The sequence below is a fragment of the Mchenga conophoros genome, linkage group LG3, assembly GCF_057382185.1.
Source record: "Mchenga conophoros isolate Kocher_MC1m ecotype Shallow Benthic linkage group LG3, M_conophoros_male_GT1.1, whole genome shotgun sequence".
Lineage (NCBI taxonomy): Eukaryota > Metazoa > Chordata > Actinopteri > Cichliformes > Cichlidae > Mchenga > Mchenga conophoros.
This window is the reverse complement of record NC_140528.1, coordinates 79,705,885-79,731,073: the sequence shown is the minus strand read 5'-3', so window position 1 is coordinate 79,731,073 and position 25,189 is coordinate 79,705,885. Positions and strand designations below refer to the sequence as shown.

The window sequence follows — 25,189 nt, the reverse complement described above, 5'->3', positions numbered from 1 at the left end:
TTTAAAGATATTAATGAAAATGTAAAGGTCAAAAGGTCAACCAGCCCCCCCCCCCCACATTAATGGGATCGAACAAAATTGATGTCAAACGTTTGTGCTGGTTTGTGCTGCTAAAATTGTTGTTTGTGCCACTATCATTTTAAAGATATTCAAGAAAATTTGTAGAGGTCATCAGAGGTCAACCAGCCCCCCCCCACATTAATGGAATCAAACAAAACTGGTGTCAATCAACTGTGCTACGTTTGTGCTGGTTTGTGCTGCCTCTGTTTTAAAGATATTGATGAAAATGTAAAGGTCAAAAGGTCAACCAGCCCCCCCCCCCCCCACATTAATGGGATCGAACAAAATTGATGTCAAACGTTTGTGCTGGTTTGTGCTGCTAAAATTGTTGTTTGTGCCACTATCATTTTAAAGATATTCAAGAAAATTTGTAGAGGTCATCAGAGGTCAACCAGCCCCCCCCACATTAATGGAATCAAACAAAACTGGTGTCAATCAACTGTGCTACGTTTGTGCTGGTTTGTGCTGCCTCTGTTTTAAAGATATTAATGAAAATGTAAAGGTCAAAAGGTCAACCAGCCCCCCCCACATTAATGGAATCAAACACAACTGGTGTCAATCAACTGTGCTACGTTTGTGCTGGTTTGTGCTGCCTCTGTTTTAAAGATATTAATGAAAATGTAAAGGTCAAAAGGTCAACCAGCCCCCCCCCCACATTAATGGAATCAAAACTGGTGTCAATCAACTGTGCTACGTTTGTGCTGGTTTGTGCTGCCTCTGTTTTAAGATATTAATGAAAATGTAAAGGTCAAAAGGTCAACCAGCCCCCCCCACATTAATGGGATCGAACAAAATTGATGTCAAACGTTTGTGCTGGTTTGTGCTGCTAAAATTGTTGTTTGTGCTGCCTCTGTTTTAAAGATATTAATGAAAATGTAAAGGTCAAAAGGTCAACCAGCCCCCCCCACATTAATGGGATCGAACAAAATTGATGTCAAACGTTTGTGCTGGTTTGTGCTGCTAAAATTGTTGTTTGTGCTGCCTCTGTTTTAAAGATATTAATGAAAATGTAAAGGTCAAAAGGTCAACCAGCCCCCCCCCCCCCCCACATTAATGGGATCGAACAAAATTGATGTCAAACGTTTGTGCTGGTTTGTGCTGCTAAAATTGTTGTTTGTGCCACTATCATTTTAAAGATATTCAAGAAAATTTGTAGAGGTCATCAGAGGTCAACCAGCCCCCCCCCCACATTAATGGAATCAAACAAAACTGGTGTCAATCAACTGTGCTACGTTTGTGCTGGTTTGTGCTGCCTCTGTTTTAAAGATATTGATGAAAATGTAAAGGTCAAAAGGTCAACCAGCCCCCCCCCCCCCACATTAATGGGATCGAACAAAATTGATGTCAAACGTTTGTGCTGGTTTGTGCTGCTAAAATTGTTGTTTGTGCCACTATCATTTTAAAGATATTCAAGAAAATTTGTAGAGGTCATCAGAGGTCAACCAGCCCCCCCCACATTAATGGAATCAAACAAAACTGGTGTCAATCAACTGTGCTACGTTTGTGCTGGTTTGTGCTGCCTCTGTTTTAAAGATATTAATGAAAATGTAAAGGTCAAAAGGTCAACCAGCCCCCCCCACATTAATGGAATCAAACACAACTGGTGTCAATCAACTGTGCTACGTTTGTGCTGGTTTGTGCTGCCTCTGTTTTAAAGATATTAATGAAAATGTAAAGGTCAAAAGGTCAACCAGCCCCCCCCCCCACATTAATGGAATCAAAACTGGTGTCAATCAACTGTGCTACGTTTGTGCTGGTTTGTGCTGCTAAAATTGTTGTTTGTGCTGCTATCATTTTAAAGATATTCAAGAAAATTTGTAGAGGTCATCAGAGGTCAACCAGCCCCCCCACATTAATGGAATCAAACAAAACTGGTGTCAATCAACTGTGCTACGTTTGTGCTGGTTTGTGCTGCCTCTGTTTTAAAGATATTAATGAAAATGTAAAGGTCAAAAGGTCAACCAGCCCCCCCACATTAATGGAATCAAACAAAACTGGTGTCAATCAACTGTGCTACGTTTGTGCTGGTTTGTGCTGCCTCTGTTTTAAAGATATTAATGAAAATGTAAAGGTCAAAAGGTCAACCAGCCCCCCCACAGTAATGGAATCGAATAAAAGCCTTCAGTTTTCAGGCCCCTCTTCTGTGGAACCAGCTTCCAGTTTGGATTCAGGAGACGGACACTATCTCTACTTTCAAGATTAGGCTTCAAACTTTCCTTTTTGCTAAAGCATATAATTAGGGCTGGACCAGGTGACCCTGAATCCTCTCTTCGTTATGCTTCAATAGATGTAGGCTGCCGGGGGATTCCCATGATGCATTGAGTTTTTCCTTTCCAGTCACCTTTCTCACTCACTATGTGTTAACAGACCTCTCTGCATTGAATTATATCTGTTATTAACCTCTGGCTCTCTTCCACAGCATGTCTTTTATCCTGTCTTCCTTCTCTCACCCCAACCGGTCGCAGCAGATGGCCGCCCCTCCCTGAGCCTGGTTCTGCTGGAGGTTTCTTCCTGTTAAAAGGGAGTTTTTCCTTCCCACTGTCGCCAAAATGCTTGCTCATAGGGGGTCATATGATTGTTGGGTTTTTCTCTGTATCTATGAAGCGCCTTGAGGCGACTTATGTTGTGATTTGGCGCTATATAAATAAAATTGAATTGAATGTTTCATTAGAGTGGATGTGGCACACTTAATCAAAATGATTTGCCAGTGGGACTGTTTGAGGAAAAAAGCCTCATCGGGTGAGGGATTTCTATGTGCGATCAATGGCACAACTTGTCAAGTCCCAATCCTTGGAAGAAGCAGAGGTCCTAATACGCAGCATTGCTATTGTGGCATTAAGTGAGACAGAAGGCTGTGACAGTTTTGGAAACCTCATTATGTCAGAAGTGTCCAAATCAAATCTGAAAAGAAAAATTGCAGATGAGACTATGTCTGTTTCTGATGACAAGGAAGAAGACATTAGATTGGATCCATGCACAGAAATAAACACCGACTTAAGGCAGTGGGTGGCAGATATTTGTGAGGGGAGCAGGTGCCATGCTGAAGATCATGGTGATCGAGACAATATGCACTATCTACCTGAGCTCGTCCCACACCTAATTAGATTGGGAGGATACCTACCACTCTGGACTGGAGAAATGGTTCCCCTATTTCAGAGCAAAAAACTCACTGCAACTTTAGCTAATGTTGAAGCAGAGTTCAAGAACATTAAACATGGTCTGTTCAAGCATGAAAATCTCCCTATAAGGATAGATAAATTCATTGCACGTCATCTTGGTTTTATTGAAGGGAACATGCGGATCTCTTCTGCAAAACAAATACGAAAAGAAGCAGAGGTTGCCAGACAGGATGGTACAGTGAAGCGTCAGTATCCACACAAAGCCTTTGTGGAGCAGGAAGTGGATGATAACCCCTCTCAGGAGCCCAAAATTGACACAGACATAGACATACAGGAAGGGCACGAAGTACTGCAGTGCGTTTCACGTTGATATCAGGCGCCTCCTAAAAAGGGAAAAGAAAAGTTCATTTAAGGCAAAGTTTTCAGGTGTCATTCTTTGGGGAGAATACATGTTTATGAAACTGCATGACATCAGACTCTACCAAATTTTGGAGACTTTTCTTTTAAGATACAACCTTTCTGTCTCTTGTGACAGAGAGTCTGTTTCTTAATCATTTGACAAAAACCCTACACAGTATTTTAAAATAGTGTTCTCCAGATCAGAGCTGTAATCTATATAGAACATGGGGTTCAAAGCAAGGAAAAATTATGTGTTTATCAGTGAAACCTTTAATTTGTGTTAATTTTATCATTATCAATAAATGAAATCTTCACCTTAAGGGACTTAATGAATGGTTTCTTCTAAAAATTAGAAATGATTGAGTCATTTCACATCATATGAAAATATTAATTTTTAATACAAATTTGGCCCTACAAAAATGGAAACTCAGTAACAAAGATAATGGAGATTCTCTAAACACGAGCAAATATCACAGTAAAATTGTTGATTGTGATTTACACATTGGATGTATCCTCAGTGATTTGGTACAATTATACAACATTTTATAAAAACTGAACAACTGATGAAACTAATTATAGGCCAATCTCCAACCTTCCTTTCATATCAAAAATCCTTGAAAGAGGATTTTTGTTAGCTGTTTGATCTGTTTGATCTGTTAGTCAAACAGCTAACAGATCATCTGCAGAGGAATGGTTTATTTGAAGAGTTTCAGTCAGGTTTCAGAGCTCATCACGGCACAGAAACAGCTTTAGTGAAAGTTACAAATGATCTTCTTATGGCCTCTGACAGTGGACTCATCTCTGTGCTTGTCCTGCTAGACCTTAGTGCAGCATTCGATACTGTCGACCATAATATCCTATTAGAGCGATTAGAACATGCTGTAGGTATTACAGGTACTGCACTGCAGTGGTTTGTATCATATCTATCTAATAGACTCCAGTTTGTTCATGTAAATGGAGAGTCCTCGTCACACATTGAGGTTAATTATGGAGTTCCACAGGGTTCAGTGCTAGGACCAATTCTGTTTACATTATACATGCTTCCCTTAGGCAGCATCATTAGAAGACATAGCATACATTTTCACTGCTATGCAGATGACACCCAGCTCTATCTGTCCATGAAGCCAGATAACACACACCAATTAGTTAAACTGCAGGAATGTCTTAAAGACATAAAGACCTGGATGGCTGCTAACTTTCTGCTTCTTAATTCAGATAAAACTGAGGTTATTGTACTCGGCCCTGAAAAGCTTAGAAATATGGTATCTAACCAGATTCTTACTCTGGATGGCATTACCTTGGCCTCCAGTAACGCGGTGAGGAACCTTGGAGTCATTTTTGACCAGGACATGTCCTTCAACGCACGTATTAAACAAATATGTAAGACTGCGTTCTTCCATTTGCGCAATATCTCTAAAATTAGAAATATCCTGTCTCAGAGTGACGCTGAAAAACTAGTTCACGCATTTATTACTTCCAGGCTGGACTACTGTAATTCATTATTATCAGGATGTCCAAAAAACTCCCTGAAAAGCCTTCAGCTAATCCAAAATGCTGCAGCAAGAGTACTGACAGGGACTAGAAAGAGAGAGCATATTTCTCCTGTTTTGGCTTCCCTTCATTGGCTTCCTGTTAAATCCAGAATTGAATTCAAACTCCTGCTCCTCACATACAAGGTCTTAAATAATCAGGCCCCATCTTATCTTAATGACCTTGTAGTACCATATCACCCTATTAGAGCACTTCGCTCTCGCTCTGCAGGCCTACTTGTTGTTCCTAGAGTATTTAAAAGTAGAATGGGAGGGAGAGCCTTTAGCTTTCAGGCCCCTCTTCTGTGGAACCAGCTTCCAGTTTGGATTCAGGAGACGGACACTATCTCTACTTTCAAGATTAGGCTTCAAACTTTCCTTTTTGCTAAAGCATATAGTTAGGGCTGGACCAGGTGACCCTGAATCCTCCCTTAGTTATGCTGCAATAGACATAGGCTGCCGGGGGATTCCCATGATGCATTGAGTTTTTGCTTTCCAGTCACCTTTCTCGCTCACTATGTATTAACAGACCTCTCTGCATTGAATCATATCTGTTGTTAACCTCTGTCTCTCTTCCACAGCATGTCTTTTATCCTGTCTTCCTTCTCTCACCCCAACCGGTCGCAGCAGATGGCCGCCCCTCCCTGAGCCTGGTTCTGCCGGAGGTTTCTTCCTGTTAAAAGGGAGTTTTTCCTTCCCACTGTTGCCAAAGTGCTTGCTCATAGGGGGTCATGTGATTGTTGGGTTTTTCTCTGTATCTATGAAGCGCCTTGAGGCGACTTATGTTGTGATTTGGCGCTATATAAATAAAGTTGAATTGAATTGAATTGAATTGAAAAAGTTGAATTGAATTGAATTGAATGAAACAACTTACTTATGTGACCACATATGAAGTGTTATAACTTACCACAAAAGGTGAACTGTGCCACTGACCCTTGGTAGATCTGCACATGATAAAAAAAAAAGCATTATAAATACTAACACAGCTATTAATAATTAAACTAGTGGGGTACATTTAAGATGTTAATGTCACAAAATAAAATAGACTGGTAGAAAGAAGTACAAGGAAATGGTAATGGGGGGAGCCATGAAAATATATCTTTTCAACATGATTCAGTGTGACAAAGCAAGGGCATGATTTTTTTAAAAAAAAACAAAAAATAAACAGGTTGTCACGGTCCTGGGTCAGTGACCCAGTGTTTTGAGTTTCTTGTGCCTCTGAGTTTTTTGTATTATGTTCTTAGTTCTCTTTGTTGTCCCAGCGTATTCTTTAGTGTAGTGTCTTAGTTTGGTTTTCTTGTATTCTGTTTAGTTCTGAGTATTTGGTAGCTGCCCTCTGTGTTTCTTAGTTGCTCTGTCTCCCCTAGTCTAGTTTGCATCTGTGCTAATTCCTGTTTTACTTTGAAGGTCTGTGTCTCATGTGAGTGTATCCTACTTTGCTCCCTTGTCTCGTCAGTTCTGATTTCTCCCAGCTGTGCTCTCCTTCTGTGTCTCATTCCCCTCGTTACTTCCCATTGTATTTAAACCCTGTGTTTCTCTGAGGCAGTGCTGCGTCGTCCCTTAAGCTGTGTGTTTCTTCGTGTGCCTCTCTGCAAGGTGTGAGTTTATATTTTCCCAGTTTAATTTTGTATGCTCGTTTTCTGTGACTAGCAATTAAAGCTGTGATTTTGAGTTCATCCCCTGAGTCTGAGTCCTGCATTTTGGGTATCTATAGACTAGTGATGGCCAAATGAAGCTTTCCGAAGCACTGAAGCTTGTATTGAAAAACGGTTCATTACTCGAAGCTTTTCAACACAGTCCTCTCCGGTGACATCTGGTGGTGAAAATTTTGAAGAGCAGCTTGAATCTGCAAAATAAAACGGACTGCTCAATTATCACTGCTCACTCAAGAGTGGAGTTCTCTCTGATATTGGGCCACCGTTCCGTTGCTTTGAACATGTAATTGGTTTTGTTTTCTCGATTGGGGGGCTGAAAAAAATGTAATGCGTATTTGCATAATACATTTTGATCAATAAACTTTCCCTATTTAAACATGCACTATGGTGGCCTTTCTTTGCTCATAACTCCTTGATGTTGGTAAATACAATAAGTGAGCAATATATATAATATACATATGAGAATGCACAGCACATTATGGAGTATGCCCCTGCTGTGAAGTCCTGCCTCCATCTACTTGTCGTTTAATCACTGGACAGCTGGACAGGTTCATACAAAATATTAGATTAGGCCAATTGTCCTATACATATTTTTGACCTAGGGGTGGGATTGATTGTGAACTGGAAAGGGAAAATGCTTAGGAAGCTGAGTAGGGCTGCATCGTCACTGATTTGTAGAATCATTTTGATTCGATACAGGATCCGATTCAATTTGATTGGAATCTGGAAAGTTTTGCCTCAGTCAGAAATATTACAAGTCTGATCATTTAACAGTATATATCCATAATTTCGTATCTATTAAAAGAAAGCTGACACATGTGAGACTTAATTAGAGATGTAGACAGAGAGTTATGAAACCTGCAGCTGCAGAAGCCAGCGGGGAAAAAAAGAGGCAAACACAGCGCGGACCCGCCGACACATCAAAATCTGACTCTGACGCGTCGGGTCCGCGCTCTGTGTTCACGTTTGTATGCAGAATCCGTAAACCTGCTCCCAGTTACTGTTTTAGCTGCATGGTGTTTGACGACATGTTTGTGAGGTTTAACCTGAGATGCTGGCGTTTCAGGCATAATAACGTTAATTAACAAATCGACACGGGATTTTAATGAATCAATATCACTTTATTCAATTTAGCATGGATTGTAATCAGAAAGGCGATAATCAAAACCCACCCCTAATCAAGAACTTGCAAAGTAAAAACATGATCAATGTAAGGTAGCCCTTTTGTTATTTACAGTTAACAAGAGGATTAGTGTTACTGTGCGCTGGCTGAGTCTGTTTCTTTTCTTAGAAATAGTTTCTCCTGCCCTGAAGAAAATCCACTTGCATGGAACAGAAGAGGCTGTGGAGTGCAGGAACTACACTGCAAGTTGGTAGATATGCAGGTATTCCTGGGTCCTGCAGACTATCACCTAAAAACAATAAACAAAATGATTTTCTAAACTGTGTAGCAATGTCATGTACGTATAGTGTCAAATACATTTTTGTAGTCTTCATCAGCTTTAATTCACATGGAAGTGTTCCTAAAGTCATATGCTGTAATGATATTTACATTATGAAAACATGATTTTGGACATTTCAAGTTTTTCACTTCGGCAGATAAAATGAATTGAGCAAAATCAACTCAAAATATTCCCACACGCCAGAACGTCCTCTCTTCCTCGCTGGCTCCATATCTGTCAGTGGAATGATCACCTCGTCGCTATCTGTCACCATCAACACACTCCACGAATCCCGTGGATGATTCACTTCCTTATATCTGTTCGAATCAGGTACCGAAGCAGTTACGTGCGTAATGAAGCTTCGGACGTCACTGGTCACGTGACTTTTGCCAAACGAAGCAAGCCTCGACACAGTGCTTCTGAACCAGTGTGTTGTTTTTTTCGACACACGCTCCGGAGCGTCAGCTTCAAGCGGACCATCACTAGTTTGCACTATGGAAAGCACAAACTCAACTTCTAAATGAAAGAATGAGACAGGTCAGTTTTACTATAGATGCACTCTGGAACAAGATTAGTCAGACTGCAGGTACTCAAAGCACCTTGCACGCTCCTGCCACTACGTAAGCCAACGGCGAGGTGACGTTTTTCACTGCATTTTTGCATTTACCTCAGTTAGTGTAGCCCCGGTGCTCTTTTTGAATCTGTTCATGTTTTTCTAACGAACCTTTCCTAACCTTTCTCTGTACAGATCTTCCTGGACCCCTTCTTGTTTCTGGTGGACCCTGTTAGATGAACATGAGTGGATTCCAGTGTTGAGTGGGTTTGAGTGAGTCACAGACTGTGTGAAGAGGAGTGTGGACATGTTACCCTTACCCCGGATCCCCCACCCCCACAGGCCCCGATCCTTCATCACTGTATATATTACTGCTAAATATTCCATCAGAACATTTGATAAAATGTGTTATTTATTTAGAAAACCTTATTTTAAACTGTATCAAAGGAAAATTAGACTTGACAAGTCTTAAAGCTTCAAAGAAACGAAGAAGAGACAAAAAGTTTCAGACTCTGTCGTATTTGTGAGGTGTTTATTTTGGAGCATAATATATATAGCACAAAGCATCCACGAGACATTACACAATCAAAGGGCGTGACTGTTCAGTGGATTATTTCAGGCTTATAATCGCTTGAAAGATAAACTTTGGACCACATGTAAAAGAACTGTCATTATAAAAACTCAAGTTTGCATGCGTTTTATATGATATTATCTGACAAAGCAGAGCAATGTGTAAGGATGAGCAGGCAGCTGGTTCAGAAAGAGCTCTGGTCCAGTCTTTTCATGATGCGTTGGGTCCAGGAGGCAGACGCATCCACACACACTGAACGAGACTTTTTGGTAATGAAGCTGAAACAAAGAGGTGGAAATTCAGAAATCTGAATTTTAAATAAGCTTCAAAATTCTCTCAGTAAATATGTTGTAAAAATAACAATAATAATAATAATAATAATAATAAAGTATACTTTATTTATCCCAGTAGGGAAATTACTCTCTGCATTTAACCCATTCACTCTAGTGAAGCAGTGGGCAGCCACCAATCAGGCATCCGGGGAGCAGTGTGAAGAGACGTTACCTTGCTCAGGGGTACCTCAGGGTAGCCGTTCAGTGGTTTCGAATGCCCGAATATGTACTTTTTTTTTTTTTTTTAAATGACCAGTAGACAAAATGTCATAATATAAACACTTAAATGTGTATTTCAAACAATTTACAAGCAAAATAGCCAAACATCCACGTAAAATTGATCAAATTATGAAAACAAGTTTGTGCATTTTTCTTGAACATTTACAGGATAAAATTAAAAGACAATAGTAGGAGAACAAATACAAGTTCAAATAAAAAGTATCAAACTCATACTATGTCCTGAGCATCATGTGTAAAATGACAATTTTTAATTGTCCAGAAACTCTGCAGTTACAATGATCATACTGCATAATTTTCATTACAGTATTTTCAGTATTTGTGTTAAACATTATGAAAATAAAATAAACCCAGTTTTCTTCACTTACATGATGGCAGACTTTGGGCATCGGTGATCAGTCAGTCGATACGACTTGATGAGGTTTGCTTGAATTCTTCCCGGGTACAACTTGAAACAGCAGGTGTCGGGACCATTTGCATCTGAGGAAAAAGACATTTCATTAGACTTACTCAAAAAATAAAACTTCTCTTTTAATGATGACACTTAAGGTAATCTTACTGTTGCAGTTAACTGCAGGCAACAAAGCAGCTCCAAGGATGCACAGCAAAAGGAACTGAGCGGTTTTCATTATGATTCCTCAGGAGTTGATGATGATGACGATAAAGACAACAGCTGCTCTTCAGATGCAAGCAAGGGCTTCTAAATATTAGGTGGTGTGCTGTTACATTTATCAAGATCAATACTTTTTTTTAAAGGTAGATAGGGTGTCATTGGTGTGAAAGAGGGAGGGTGGATGTGGTTTCAAAAATTGCTGAAAATGCCTCTGACAGAACTTTCCATTCGGTTACATTGACAGGAAATGAAGCTGCGGTTTAGCCCAGCGATGCAGCTCAAAGCATGACACTGTTAACAAAACCAACTTCTACATCCCCCTCGCCCAAAAGTTTTAAAAAAATATATGTCACAAAATATTATGACCACAAAAAAAACGCTAAAACAATCGTTGAGCAGTCCATATGACTCCATGAGTTTTGCTTTAATTCTTCTTGGTACAACTTTCAGCAGCAGTTGTTGGGACTATTTCCATCTGAGTAAAGAGGATTAAGATCAAACTTTTTAGAAAGTATAACAATAAAAAAAATATTGATGACCACCAGAGCTAGTCCTACTTGTAGATAATCAAATGGTATAAATTTCTAAATTCACCGCGCCTTGTTCTCAAATTATCGCATTCCTAAGACTTACAATTCAATTCAATTTTATTTATATAGCGCCAAATCACAACAAAAGTCGCCTCAAGGTGCTTTATATTGTACAGTAGATACAGAGAAAAACCCAACAATCATATGACCCTCTATGAGCAAGCACTTTAGCGACAGTGGGAAGGAAAAACTCCCTTTTAACAGGAAGAAACCTCCAGCAGAACCAGGCTCAGGGAGGGGCGGGGCCATCTGCTGCGACCGGTTGGGGTGAGAGAAGGAAGACAGGATAAAAGACATGCTGTGGAAGAGAGCCAGAGATTAATAACAGATATGATTCAATGCAGAGAGGTCTGTTAATACATAGTGAGTGAGAAAGGTGACTGGAAAGGAAAAACTCAATGCATCATGGGAATCCCCCAGCATGTCTTTAAGACATTCCTGCAGTTTAGCTAATTGGTGTGTGTTATCTGGCTTCATGGACAGATAGAGCTGGGTGTCATCTGCATAGCAGTGAAAATGTATGTTATGTCTTCTAATGATGCTGCCTAAGGGAAGCATGTATAGTGTAAACAGAATTGGTCCTAGCACTGAACCCTGTGGAACTCCATAATTAACCTCAGTGTGTGAAGAGGACTCTCCATTTACATGAACAAATTGGAGTCTATTAGATAGATATGATACAAACCACTGCAGTACAAACCACCTGTAATACCTACAGCATGCTCTAATCGCTCTAATAGGATATTAGGGTCGACAGTATCGAACGCTGCACTGAGGTCTAGCAGGACAAGCACAGAGATGAGTCCACTGTCAGAGGCCATAAGAAGATCATTTGTAACCTTCACTAAAGCTGTTTCTGTGCTGTGATGAGCTCTGAAACCTGACTGAAACTCCTCAAATAAACCATTCCTCTGCAGATGATCTGTTAGCTGTTTGACAACTACTCTTTCAAGGATTTTTGATATGAAAGGAAGGTTGGAGATTGGCCTATAATTAGCTAAGACTGCTGGGTCTAGAGATGCTTTTTGAGTAAAGGTTTAACTACAGCCAGCTTGAAGGCCTGTGGTACATAGCCAATTATTAGAGATAGGTTGATCATATTTAAGACTGAAGCATTAATTAATGGCAGGACTTCTTTGAGCAGTTTTGTAGGGATGGGGTCTAAAAGACACGTTGATGGTTTGGAGGAAGTAATTATTGAAGTTAACTCAGAAAGATCAATTGGAGAAAAAGAGTCTAACTTAACATCAATGGTACTAACAGTAGCTGTAGATAATATTACATCTGTGGGATGATTATTGGTAATTTTTTCTCTAATGATAAAAATTTTATTTGTGAAGACCTGACCTCTGACCTTGAGATCACCTTGACTTGAGAAGGTCACAGGACTCAGACTTATACATTATTTTAAGTAGCTGCACCTGTGGTATCAATTTCAGAATCCTACACAAGTTATCTGATTCACAAACTTGGGTGTTGATGCTGCCCGCCCGTCAGTCAGCGTAGCCCCAAAATGATGAGGAAGATAAGGAACATTTCTTTGAATTAAAATGTTTTCTAATTTATAGGGAAATTGGTGAAATTAACATGGAGAAAGGTCTTTATTTGCATAATTTTCAGCTTAGAAATCTGAACTTTGAGGCACCAGACAAAGAGCAATTCAGAAGACCCCTATGAGCAGAACACCAAGGGAACAGTTCACCCTGCCCGGGATAGGGTCACTGGGGCCCTGCCCTGGAGCCAGGCCTGGGGAGGGTGCCCGCGGGAGAGCGTCTGGTGGCCAGGTCTTAGTCCATTGGGCCCGTCCGGTCACAGCCCGAAAAAGTGACACGGGCCCATCATCCTGTAGACCAACCAACCCCACAGCTTGGGCTCTGGAACCAGTCCCCTGGAGAGGGCTTGGACTCTGTCTCAGTCTAGTTGTCCCTGGTGAGAGGCGGGCTGGAGTGGGTATCCTAGTTTCCCCTCAGGTTGCTGCCTGTACGTGGTGAAGAGAGAGCTGAGTATAAAAGCAAAGCTTTCAATTTACCGGTCGATCTACGTCCCTACCCTCACCTATGGGTATGAGATGTGGGTAGGGACTAAATCCTTGGCTCCTAGGTGAGGTGTACCGGGCACGTCCCGCCAGGAGGAGGCCCCGGGAGAGACCAAGACCACTGGAGGGATTATATCTCTTGGCTGGCCTGGGAACGCCTTGGTGTTCCCCTGGGCAAGCTGGAGGAGATGGCAGTAAATGGTTCTTAACAGTGCTTTTCTACTCTTCTGAGCACTCAAAGCGCTTTACACAACTTGTGCATTCACCCATTCACACCCATTCGCACAAACACATTTCCTTAGTGCTTTCTAACTAACATTCACACAATTCAATTCAATTTTATTTATATAGCGCCAAATCACAACAAAAGTTACCTCAAGGTGCTTTATGTTGTGCAGTATATCCTATAATAATAGATACAGATGATAGATATCTATGTTTTTAGATATAAATAGTGAAACCAGCATTTACCAGAAGGATATCTCATATGTTGATCTCCTCAGTAAGGAGTGTTTGGTTGTTGTGTCACTGTAACATCACGAGCTGCAGAGCTGCTGCAAGAAACTGAATGGCTTGAATGACCTTATGTCCATAAGTTTACAACCGAACTATATCTTCTGTGGGTATTTAAATATTTAAGGAGAAAATAAGAATTAATTTCTTTCAGGTTCCAATGTAAAATAAGTAATCTATATAATATATCAGGCATTACCCCTTTTTGCTTCTGTTTTGGTTTTTAAAAAAATGCTGAAATAGGAGAGAAATGATCAGACTATCAGAAAAGAAGGAGCATGTGCCTCTGTCTGCTATCATCTGGCCAAACCATGGTCACACTGCCACCTGCTGGGACAAAGATGTTACGACAGCTACAGGATTGTTTAGAAACTAGATAGGCCTATTTAGTTGAAATGAATTATTTTAGGGCATTTTCAAATGAAAGTATTTCAATATGTAGTAAAATGATGTATAAATTATTTTTTTAAAAGTATAAATTATTTCACACAAACTTGATCACATATAAATATAAATGAAAGTCAAATCTCCAAAAACCGGTGAACCCCAAATCAACTGTGTAGTATATTCATTTCATAATTTTTCAGCACTAACCCATAATATTTTAGAAGGACATGGTTTCTTTATATATATTCTAATCTTAAGCACTTAAAGTGTTCATGACATATTCATTCAATGCTTCAAACATGGGGGCTAGGTGGTGTGTACTGTCTTACCCACGGGCACTTTATCATGCAGAATGGAGGAACCTGGGACTGATCCACTGATTTTCTGAATATTGGATACGTGCCCCTCTTTCAGAGCCATAAACATTACAGGGTGTATAACCCACTCAATAAATAATTAAATAATAATAATGTTAATTTTCTTAGCAACATATTCAGTCATGGTTGTAGGTGCACCCAGGAGAGCACGCCATGTCATCACAGAGCCTCGGTTTATTTTAACATAAATGTGGCAATTTCAAGTTTGACCTGATGATGGCAGTGGTTTTTCACACCTACACTGCCAAAAGCCAGTTAGTTAGAAGTGTGTGTGTGTGTGTGTGTGTGTGTGTGTGTGTGTGTGCGTGTGTGTGCGTGTGTGTGTGTGTGTGCCTTATTTTCACACTTACTGTCAAATTTGGTAGAGAACGACTCTGTCTACCTGATCATAGGCTCTGAAAATGGATTTGTATAAAAACTCTCAGTCATTCCATTATTTTTCTCAGCTCCACTAAAACAAGATGAAAGTCTGCACTATAATCACATCTTGACAAAAAGGAACGAGGATGAAAAGATAATGTTCTTGCAATGGTCAACACACAGTACTGTGTAAATGCCTTAAGCCAGCCTAAAAGTCTTTATTCCCTTATTTCCTAGGACTCAAAGTTTTAGTCTAACCTTTGACCTTTGTGAGGAGTTGTGCTTTCTGAGTGCTCTTGTTATTTTTAAAGTGCTATTGACCTACAGATCTCCAGGCTTTCTGAAGGTCTTTCAGAATTTACCATTGGCTGCTTTTTCACTTACTTCAGTCCAGTCCTTGTGCCTGAGCATTTTCTTGTTTGTTAAATCACCTAACACCTAACTCTGTATCGTTTAAGCATTAAAAATGTGCTTAACTCAAAGGATGAATCCTCACTGTGGAGGACAAAAGAAGTGTAGTGGTTTATACATTTACCAAACGAGCAAAATATTGCTGGTTCAACCCCTTAAGGAGTCACGAATCCCTTTATGGCCATGTCAGGACGATCTGGTGCAAAAGCTTGCCAAGTCTAATATGCAGAGTTACCTGTTGTGGTAACCCCTTGTGAATAAGGGAGTAGTTGAATTTAGCTCCCACTATGCAATACCTAGGAAGTGTTTAATCGGCAAGTACTTCAATTTTGAGCAGAGCAATGATCCCAGACACACTGCCAATGCAGCGAACATACACCTGGATAAAAATGTAGTCATGCATCGGCCTCCCCAGAGAGCAGATCCAAGTCTGGGATCATTCGGAGATAATCTTGACACGGAAACAAAAGGTAGCCAATATCCAAAGAAGGGCTTCAGAATGTCCTTTAAGAATTCTTGAGAATCGTTTCCAAATAATACTTAAATATATTACCAAAGAAATTGCCTAAGAGGGTTCAGGTTGTTGAAGAACAATGATGATCATCTTAAATATTGACTTTAAAGGTGAATAAAAGTGTACAAACTAGAATTTTATTTAAATGTATGTTTGCACATTTTCATCATTGCACTTTTTTTTCTCATTTTTGTGGCAAAGTATACAGAAACAAAGGTTGGCTCAAGACTTTTGGACGTTATTGTAAATCCAATTAATGGCTGCAAGAGAAATTAGGAACAGGAAAAGGAAAGAGTTGTATGGATGTATTTTGACCTCTGATGAATGTTCTAATCTTCAGCCATAACATAACTTAGCAATTTGCAACACCAAGCACAAGACTGTGCCCAATTACTCTGCTGGTTAATTTGTGTTAAAAAACAAACAAACCTAAAAACCTTTTTCTTTTAGATACTGGATGCTACATTGTTTTCTGTATGTCCATGGAAATATTTATACTGATATAAAAGAAAAAGAAATCTATTGTACAAGAGTTATAGGTCTAACACTGAGTGCTGGGCCATTTCCTTTAATATAACTTCTCTAATATCTCTGACAAACTACATAAGGACTCAAAACAGAACTCACAGAAGGAAGTAGTTGTTCTTTGTTTGGGTGTTTTTGTTGTTGTTCTTTACTTAAAGTGAGAGTTACTTGATATGTTGTCAGTAGCGAGTTCATCAACAGGCAAGCATTCAATAAAGCTCAACAAGTTCAGAGACCAGCAGACAGAGTAGCATTAACTAAGGTGTCCTCTAGCCAGTAGCTCAGGAAGTCTGTCCCAGCTGACAGTGGGCAACAGCAGAGGTGAAGTCTGGACAGGAAACCAGTTAATCATTAGCAATTTGTAAAAGCAGTGGTAGTTAAGAAGAAAAAGACAGAACTGGGCCAGAAAATTATTATTATTAAAGAGTCAAATATTTATTTTTAATTCCAAATGAAATTCCAATGATAGCTCAACCATAAGATTCTTAGTTGGTGCATCGAGGGAAAGCCAAACATTTACATACAGTTACAAATCAGTTGCATATATACTTTCAGAATCGACCAAATTATGTGTTATTTATTTTAAAAGTGTTATTTCACACAGTATGTAAGGAAGACTTGGCAACTCGTAAAGCTTAGAAGAAATGAAGAAGAGACAAGAAAAAGTTTCACACGCTTGTATTTTTGTGGTGTTTATTTTGGAGGATAACACATAACACAAAGCAAAGAGACATTACACAATCAAAGGACTTTTCAGTGGATTGCTTCAGGCTAATAACTAGCTTTGGATCAGTTGAGACAGAGTTGCACTAATTACAAAAATCATAAAGCCACATTGGATATGATATTTGCAGATAAAGCAGAACAAAATGAAATGATGAGCAGGCAGCTGGTTTAAAAAGTGCTCTCGTCCAGCGTTTTCATGATGCTATCGACCCAGGAGAGAGACGGATCCATACAGACTGAACGACCTTTTTTGGTAACGAAGCTGAAACAAAGAGGCGGAAATGCTGCTGTTATTGTGTGTTGTTGTTTTTTTAAACAAAAAAGCAAAAATAACTAATAGCTACAAAGAAACACGGCTACAGGATAATGTTAGGAGACAAAACTAAAAGAACAAATATGAGTTCAAATAAAAAGTAAACGTAGAAGATGTCCTGTGTGAAATGAAAAAAAAAAAAGAAAATGTCCAAAAACTGTCCAGTTACAATGGTCATACTGGATATTTTTCATTACAGTAATTTCAGTTATTGTGTTAAACATGAAAACAAAATAAACCCAGATTTCTTCACTTACATGGCGGCAGGCTTTGGGCATCGGTGATCAGTCATGTAATACGACTCCACAAGGCTTGGTTTAATTCTTCTTGGGTAAAACTTGAAGCAGCAGTTGTCGGGGCCATTTCCAGCTGAGGAAAAAGCATTAGAACATGTTTCATTAGACTTACTCAAAAAACCTCTCTAATAATGATGACATTAAAGGTAATCTTACTAGTGCAGTTAACTGCAGACAACAAAGCAGCTCCAAGGATGCACAGCAAAAGGATGTGAGTGGTCTTCATTATGATTCCTCAGGAGTTGATGATGATGATGAAGAAGATTAAGACAACAGGTGTTCTTCAGACGCAAGCAAGGGCTTCTAAATAATAGGTGGTGTGCAGTTACATTTATCAAGATCAATATTTTGAAAAAAAAAGGTGCATATGGTGTCATTGGTGTGAAAGAGGGAGGGTGGTTGTGGTTTCAAAAGGTGCTGAAAATGCCTCTGACAGAACTTTCCACTCGGCTACATTGAGAGGAAATGAAGCTGTGGTTTAGCCCAGAGCTGCAGCTCAAAGCATGACACTGTTAACAAAACCAACTTCTACAGCCCCCCCAAAAGTTTTAAAAAATATATGTCACAAAATATAATGACCACAAAAACACTAGAAAAACAATGCCCCCGAACATCACTGTTGGCTATTTCTAATGTAATGAGATTGTGCTGGCCAGAGTAACATTTCAAAATCAACAAATCTATTTGAACAATGTGTGTTATCATTTTTTTCGTGCTACATGTGCTGTACCACAACAGTCCTTGCGATTGCTATGGTTGCGGGTTGCTGCAGTCATCTGTTGTTTTCATGAAAGACACAACTTAACCAACTTAACTGTTAAACTAACTTAACTGTCTTAACAACTGAGCACTATTAAAACTTGAAAGTGTGACACAAACCAGAATGTTAACATTCACACTATATGTTGTGCTTCAGCAATGCAGCCAGTACTTTTCAAAAGATGCGTTTTTTACTTTGCAAAGCGATCGAGGGAAATACACATTTATTCCTGAGTATTCTCCGGCTTTAACAAGCACTTAAACAGTGATTGGCATCAGCCTCAACTAACCACCAGCCAACTGGTTGGGAAATATTCATTTTTTTTTGTGTTGCCAAAAGGTGATCAATCTCTAGACCTGTTCATACGATTTGTCAAATCATTTAAACGTCACGTGGTCAGCGTGTGGTCATATGACCCTATCATGGTCATAGTGTTTATAGGAAAATGGCCGCAGATCTGATCTTAACAAGAACCTTTTTGATTCACGCATTTTTGTTTTTGTTTTGGTTGTTGTTTTGTTTTTGTTTTATATATATCAGCTGTAAAACAAATCAGTGATTGTTTGTAGCAGCTGCACATGTTACTTAGAAATAGTCATGAAATATTCACATAGAAACAAAGATAGCTAACAAAACAATGCCATGGGGTTTAAATTATATACTTATGTTGGAGAATTAAGCTGAATAAGTAGATACAGATTTTAGATGAAGACAAAACTTCACTCTCTGCTCATATGAGGATCAGATCTGTGATTAAAGGCTTTTGTGGACTCCAGGAGATTTTTACATTTAAAACTGGGCCACTGTTGTCTGACGTAGGTCTGCTTCAGAGAACCCCATTTGATATTTATGTAATATGTTCACTAATCAGTGGTTTATCACCACTCATCGAGAATCAAAGCAAAAGTGCGGATCACTCAATACTAACATATAGATTTTATCTCAGGTAAAAGTGTGGCAACCTTTTCACAAGAAAGTGTAAATACACCACAACGCATTGCTGCAGCAATGACTGTTGCACTAACCACATAAGCCATCGTGTTCTCACTCCGGTTAGGCTCAAAGGCACTCTGGGAAATTCACTTCCACCTGTTGATCTATACAAGGCAGGAGGAGAGTTGTAATCCAGTAAGAAACAAACTAGCTCCTGGTTGAATATGTACATCTTTTTATTATAATAAAACCATCATTTATATACATTTCAAGTGAGAAACAGTTGCGCGGTGACCTTCTGCTGTCTCCATGTATATCTATCAGTCCTCTACAGTACACAGGTCTCTTGGAAAAAAAGGAATACAAGTCAGACAATGCAAAACGACTGAGAACACCCAGCAAATCAACATGATTATCAAGCAATGGTACATCATCTAAAATATCTTTCAACCCAATTTAGTTTGAATCTTTTTGACCACAAAGGATCAAACGGTAGTGTTGACAGGTAGAGCTGATACCCAGGCCAGCTTTAAATGTAACAATTAATTGGTAACTAACAGGTCTAATTGTGAAGATACCACTTAACCACACAAACAAGACATACACATACAGACACACACTACAGTTTGCAAACCGCTACCTAAAAAAGGTGGAGAAATCAACAACCCGTTTTTAACCACGAGACTATCAGAGGCACAACTCAAAGGCTTGCACGTATGGCTTGCAAAAAGCTTTAACTGCAGTCCTGCAGTGTTTCACCACAGTGGGGGAGGGGGTGCATTTAGAAGAATGATCAGACATAGTATTGCACGGTGCTGAGTCAAAAACACAGCAGGCGCCCTTTCAGCGGCCATGTGGCTGAGACGATGATGAATTACAAAACGAAAGGAGTCTTCCTGTTTTTAAAGCCCAGACTGAACGTTCTACTTCAGCTAATGTCCAGGGATTTAAGAAAGCACAGCCTCAGCTGAGGGTTAAGAGATTGAGTTCACTAATATAACAGGAAAGACCGACTGGAACTCCATCACACACAAATTCAGCAGCACAACACAGCACGTGAAGCAGTTTCACAAGGAACGACGAGACATTTCCTCATACATCGGCCTTTCATTCCTCTGATGACGCTTGTGCACAATGGGCTTTCAAAGTCATCACTGTCACAAAACAAAGATCAGATCAGGAAATGCAGTGTGTTGACTTTGCACAGTGTATCCAATCAACGTAGCATTGGCTCCGCCCACTACTGGTGAGGATGGAGTGACACAATAACCACAGTGTGAATGCAGTGTCAAGGCCTCAACTTAGTGACAACCTCAACTTTAAGCAGCCACAATACCCTGACAAACGCAGCAGTTAGCAGATCTAGGCCAGATCTCTCTCCACTATGCCACTGTGACACAAAAGACAACACAATCTGTGTCATCTCATGATGAAAAACTAAAAGTAGAGATTTGCAGGCTGTGTAACGCTCAATATCCAACAATCCGCTTCCTTCTTCCAACTTTGTGTAGGGCTCTAACTAAATATTGCTTCTATTATCAAATAATCAGATCTGCTACCCTAATAAAAACTCTATAAAACAACCAATTTAAAGCCCCCACAAAACAAAAAAGCAGCAAATCTTTAAACCAAAGTAAGAAATCTCTGTTATACTGCACTTTGCTCCAGAGTGGAGGATTTAAAACTGTGAGGGGCACCACAACATGACGGGTAAGATGGTTACAGTGATGCTGCAGGCTAGTAATCTGACCAACAGTCAATAACTACAGCTGCAACAGTGACGTTTACACACAGCTAATGCAAGTAATTAAAGGCCGTCTATGCAGGATTTTAAACTTTAGGAATCTCTCTGATCAACCACTTACGACCCACCGTATGTTGCGGTGTAGCTATTTAAACTTTATGCCCAAACCATTCATCCTTAATTTGTCACATAAATTACCTGGAACCAAACCTGGGTTGTCCCGCTCTTTCACGAAAAGCCAAATTTGTACCTCGAGATGGTGCAGCGAGTCCACCAAGCACGTCACTAAGAATGTACAATGACAGCCGGGTGGAAAAGCCCAGCCACTTGATTAAAAAAAGTGAAGGTTTTGGTTAAATTTCACAGATGGCAATTGAAAAAAATACTTTTAAGCCAAGGACGACAGACCCACGATGCAAACAGCAACAACAAAACTCCTGCATAGCGAGCCTTGAAAGTAAAAACCATCAACAGCTGACTGCACACTCCTCAGAGTCTCCACATCTTAATGCTTCAAAGTTAATTTCATTGGCCAGTGTGGTTAGTACTTTTAGATTGCTCCCTGGAAATCCTGCTTTGACCACACGCGCCGTGCACAGACCTCAAACCTGTGCATAGAGCAAAGATTAATTCAGCTTCAAACTGACCCAAATTTCTGTGGTTTGGATGGTTGGCGAAGCATGAGACTGTCAAAATGGAAGTTGTACTATATTCTGCTCTGATCTTGTACCGCTCAGAGCACACTGAATACACAAGTGTCTTCCGCCAAAACAAACACAATCATCAGCTTTTTAGCTTTAAATAGATCCTATCACAGATGTTTGTGGACACGTAGAAACAGCCTTCTAGCTCTACAGTTTTTTTAAATAAACTGGACTAGTACCTCACTAAGCCTGAGAACTCAGGGTCAAGACTCTGAAGCGCTCTGCTGCCAGGAATGACTAAAAACATGCAATCAGGGCAACTGCCGGTGGGGACAGTGTACCAGGATGGATGCAAAGTCAAATAACTACAGTGGAAAGTTCTGAACCGTTCAGAGTATTTGAACTTTGTCGTTATCAGTGAAGTGATTGCTATTGTCCAAAAAGATGGTTTTTCCATCTTTCATATTCACGCAAATTATGCAGCCAAATGCGTGCAAAGCCCCTCAAGTTACAGCCTGCAATCTAGAATGTGTTTAAAAAGAGATTAAAAGTGCTCCAAATGTGCAGACAGAAGCTCAACGACAACCCTTCATTTGTCTGGACCAAATCCATCCTTTTCTTAAATATACTAAATAAATGAACAAAAGACTTCACACTCACACCAACACATCTGAAATCATAACAAAAACAAGCTAATTAATTAATGCAAATTAATGTACCACAAATATATTAAATACAGGGGAAATCCACATCTAACACTTTACCTCATTTATTCCAGTCTCGCTGACACAGGCAGCTTCTGACCTCTTCTAATGAACTAAAACTGTAACGCGGTGCTCTCAAACACACCACATTTTCTTATGTGCATTTGTGTCATACCTTCATGGATTATAACCTACAAAACTCCCCCTGTTCAGAAGAGTTGTCTTCATGGAACAGCTAAGGTGACAATTTGGCCCTGATTACAAGCCAATGAAAAGCAAACTCAGAACAAAAGGAAATAAAAACATGGAGGACACAAAGGAATGTGAGAAAAATTAAAGTGAGTGGAAAAAAGGTGCCGCTACGCAGAAGGAGACGCACAGAGACAGCTAGGAACCCCCTCACATATTTATGTCGTTTACAGATTTGACTACGGAGATGAACATTGCTGTAGACACATTTAAGCTTCATTTGCCGAATCAAACAGAAAGGATCTGAGAGCTGGCAGCAGTGAAGGAGTTGATGTAGTATCTGGTATCTCTGTGGTTTCCTTCAGTCTCTGGGGAACTGAGTCAGTCGGGTAGGTTCATATATGTGGGAGTGTGTGTTACATTCTTCAGCCTTTCCCAGCTACAAGTTTCCAGTTTGCTGCTGGGCCTCTGAGCAGAGGAGGGGTGCTGGAAGTTAAATAAGGCCTCATATTCCTTTTTCACACCCCTGCTCAGTCACTGAGACCCCCTCCAGTGTTCTGGTTCCAGTCGGAGGAGTGGCATGCCTCTGGAGAAGAGCTTTATCACTGCAGCTTCAACTGGACGTGTCCCCAACCTGACAGAAGATCTCTCTCAGGTCCATCAGCTTGGGCAAGAGTGTAGGCTTTTCCAAAGGCTGGAGGGGGTCTGATTGAGTACTTTAGCTTGAGCTGGTTATGTTCTGATCTCAGCTCAACGCTTCAGCACCGGGCAACCTCGCTCCCGATCTCTTCTGCTCCGTCAGCGCCTGCAAGACCTGAGGGGAGGAAGCAGGAGTGAAAAAAAGGTTTTCAAAACAAAGATGCAGTGATGGGGGTAAACAATGTTTTCAGACACAGTATCTAGAAAAAAAATCCCACCTGTGCCCACTTCCTGTTGCGGCTGGTCATGTGAATAGCAGCAATGTGCTGGAAGAGCTGGTCGGCAGGGATGAGGTCAGGCAGGCGGGTGAGGAACTGAGCCATGTGGATGAAGTCCATGCTGGTCAGGACATCCTGGTAGAGGCGAAGCAATCCCAGAGCCGTGCGGAACAGGAACTCTTCACCATCTCTGCAGAACACATCCCACACTCGACACGCCAGGTCCAACGGCAGCGACTTGCTATACAGAGTGAAGATCCTGAAGGGACAAATAGATGGGAAGGAAAAGTTATTATCAGCTAGCACTATATAAAACAAAGTCACTAATAGCAACAGAAATTTGAAATGACCTTTGTTAACATATTAAAGAAACACATGTACTGAGTTACAGTTTCTTTGCTGAAATCTGACTTCATGTACCAACTTCTAAGATCTACCCTCACATCCTGATAGATAAACAAAGGAAAGATACAGTATAGAGTAAAAACTACTCATCCGTCTCCCTTCAAACGCATATGAACTTCTTAAGTGACATCCCATTTTTATTCCATAAGGTTTAATTTGATGTCTAAACCTTAGCAGCTTTAACAGATTCAACTCTTCTTTTACATAAAGTTTAGGAAAGCATTTATTTTTGTCCATTCTTGCAGAGGTGCACTGGGACATCCCCAAACTGTTCCCACAAAGTTGGGAGCATGAAATTATCCAAAATGTCTTGGTATCCTGAAACATGAAGAGTTCCTTTCACTGGAACAAAGGGGGCAGGCCCAACTTGTGTAAAACAACCCCACACCAAACTTTACACTTGACATATAGTGCAGTAACACAAGTACCGTTCTCCTGGGAACCACCAAACCCAGACTCATCATTTGGATTGCCAGACAGAACGTGATTGGTCACTCCAGAGAACACACTGCTCCAGTGGCAGTGTGCTTTACACTAGAGATGGCACGATACCACTTTTTTATGTCCGATACCGATATCATAAATTTGGATATCTGCCGATACAGATATGAATCCGATATAGTGTTTTTTAATCAACAAAACTGTTTTTTAAAATATCTTGCTGCATTTTGCAAGTCTGCAAGTTCATACTCAAGTTTAAAACAACAACTACACTAAAGCTATTCTGTTATACCTGTATGCAAAAAAAAAAGTTTCATAGTTCAGCAATACTGATTAATCTAATAAACTTAAACCTACACCATCCTCCCTATTCTGGTATTTTAAAGAGTACTTAGCGTAAATATTAAGCAACCTAACTAATAGGGTTCCAACTCCCAGCAACAACAAAAATAAATAAATAAAAAATAGGGAACCACCCCTCACGCTCCACCTCATGATGCTTAATCAACGTAATCAACCTTAATTTGATGCAGTGTGAAAAAAAAAATGCACAGAAATCAATTATTTTTCAAGAAATATTAAATAGATTCAACATCTTTCTTCAACAAAATTGCAGACTGCACAGATGGTACCTTCCCAAAGGAAAAAGTACTATAGCTTACTAGGGTATATATATTAGACTTAATAGTTACTATATACAGTAATTGACTTCTATTCATTTTACTTTGGGTGTCAGATAATTATTTATTAAAAGCTCGAAATTTTAAATGAGAATAAGAAAGAAAAGTATGTCTTTGTGCCCCCTTTTCCCTGTTAACGCCCTATCGGCCCCCCTGGCTAAACTTTGCTAGATCCGCCCCTGCACAGTTACCAGCCGTCAGCTACGTAGAAAAAG

The 25,189-nt window shown here is 40.0% G+C and overlaps 3 protein-coding genes across 5 annotated transcripts in view; all 3 read right to left on the bottom strand.

Moving 5' to 3' along the window:
* Positions 1-9,271: 9,271 nt before the first annotated feature.
* LOC146580672 (eotaxin-like) lies at positions 9,272-10,615 on the bottom strand. The gene is made up of 3 exons (XM_085267440.1): positions 10,457-10,615; positions 10,266-10,377; positions 9,272-9,606 (listed from the first exon to the last, which is right to left on the bottom strand). The coding sequence occupies exons 1-3, from the start codon at positions 10,524-10,526 to the stop codon at positions 9,513-9,515; spliced, it is 276 nt and encodes a 91-aa protein (XP_085123566.1). The 5' UTR covers positions 10,527-10,615; the 3' UTR covers positions 9,272-9,512.
* A 6,283-nt stretch (positions 10,616-16,898) lies between these two features.
* Positions 16,899-17,875, bottom strand: LOC146580671 (C-C motif chemokine 3-like). The gene is made up of 3 exons (XM_085269660.1): positions 17,714-17,875; positions 17,519-17,630; positions 16,899-17,210 (listed from the first exon to the last, which is right to left on the bottom strand). Exons 1-3 carry the CDS (start codon positions 17,781-17,783, stop codon positions 17,117-17,119), a joined length of 276 nt encoding a protein of 91 aa, XP_085125786.1. The 5' UTR covers positions 17,784-17,875; the 3' UTR covers positions 16,899-17,116.
* A 1,593-nt stretch (positions 17,876-19,468) lies between these two features.
* tbc1d14 (TBC1 domain family, member 14) overlaps positions 19,469-25,189 on the bottom strand; it is a 51,136-nt gene continuing 45,415 nt past the window's right edge. For all 3 annotated transcript variants that reach the window (XM_085267439.1, XM_085267438.1, XM_085267437.1), the window contains exons 13-14: positions 23,449-23,707; positions 19,469-23,345 (exon numbers count right to left, since the gene is read on the bottom strand). In XM_085267439.1, coding sequence (XP_085123565.1) covers positions 23,277-23,345; positions 23,449-23,707 — 328 coding nt within the window. In that variant the 3' untranslated portion in view covers positions 19,469-23,276. The remainder of the gene's footprint in view (positions 23,346-23,448; positions 23,708-25,189) is intronic.

What these genes read in the sequence shown, in the direction of transcription:
- LOC146580672 (XM_085267440.1), bottom strand. Translation starts at nt 10,526, where the DNA reads ATGAAAACCGCTCAGTTCCTTTTGCTGTGCATCCTTGGAGCTGCTTTG. An exon ending in GCCTGCAGTTAACTGCAACA is followed by an intron (nt 10,378 to 10,456) that starts GTAAGATTACCT and finishes CTTTTTCCTCAG; the next exon opens with ATGCAAATGGTCCCGACACC. An exon ending in TGCCCAAAGTCTGCCATCAT is followed by an intron (nt 9,607 to 10,265) that starts GTAAGTGAAGAA and finishes TCTTTGTTTCAG; the next exon opens with CTTCATTACCAAAAAGTCTC.
- LOC146580671 (XM_085269660.1), bottom strand. Translation starts at nt 17,783, where the DNA reads ATGAAGACCACTCACATCCTTTTGCTGTGCATCCTTGGAGCTGCTTTG. An exon ending in GTCTGCAGTTAACTGCACTA is followed by an intron (nt 17,631 to 17,713) that starts GTAAGATTACCT and finishes CTTTTTCCTCAG; the next exon opens with CTGGAAATGGCCCCGACAAC. An exon ending in TGCCCAAAGCCTGCCGCCAT is followed by an intron (nt 17,211 to 17,518) that starts GTAAGTGAAGAA and finishes TCTTTGTTTCAG; the next exon opens with CTTCGTTACCAAAAAAGGTC.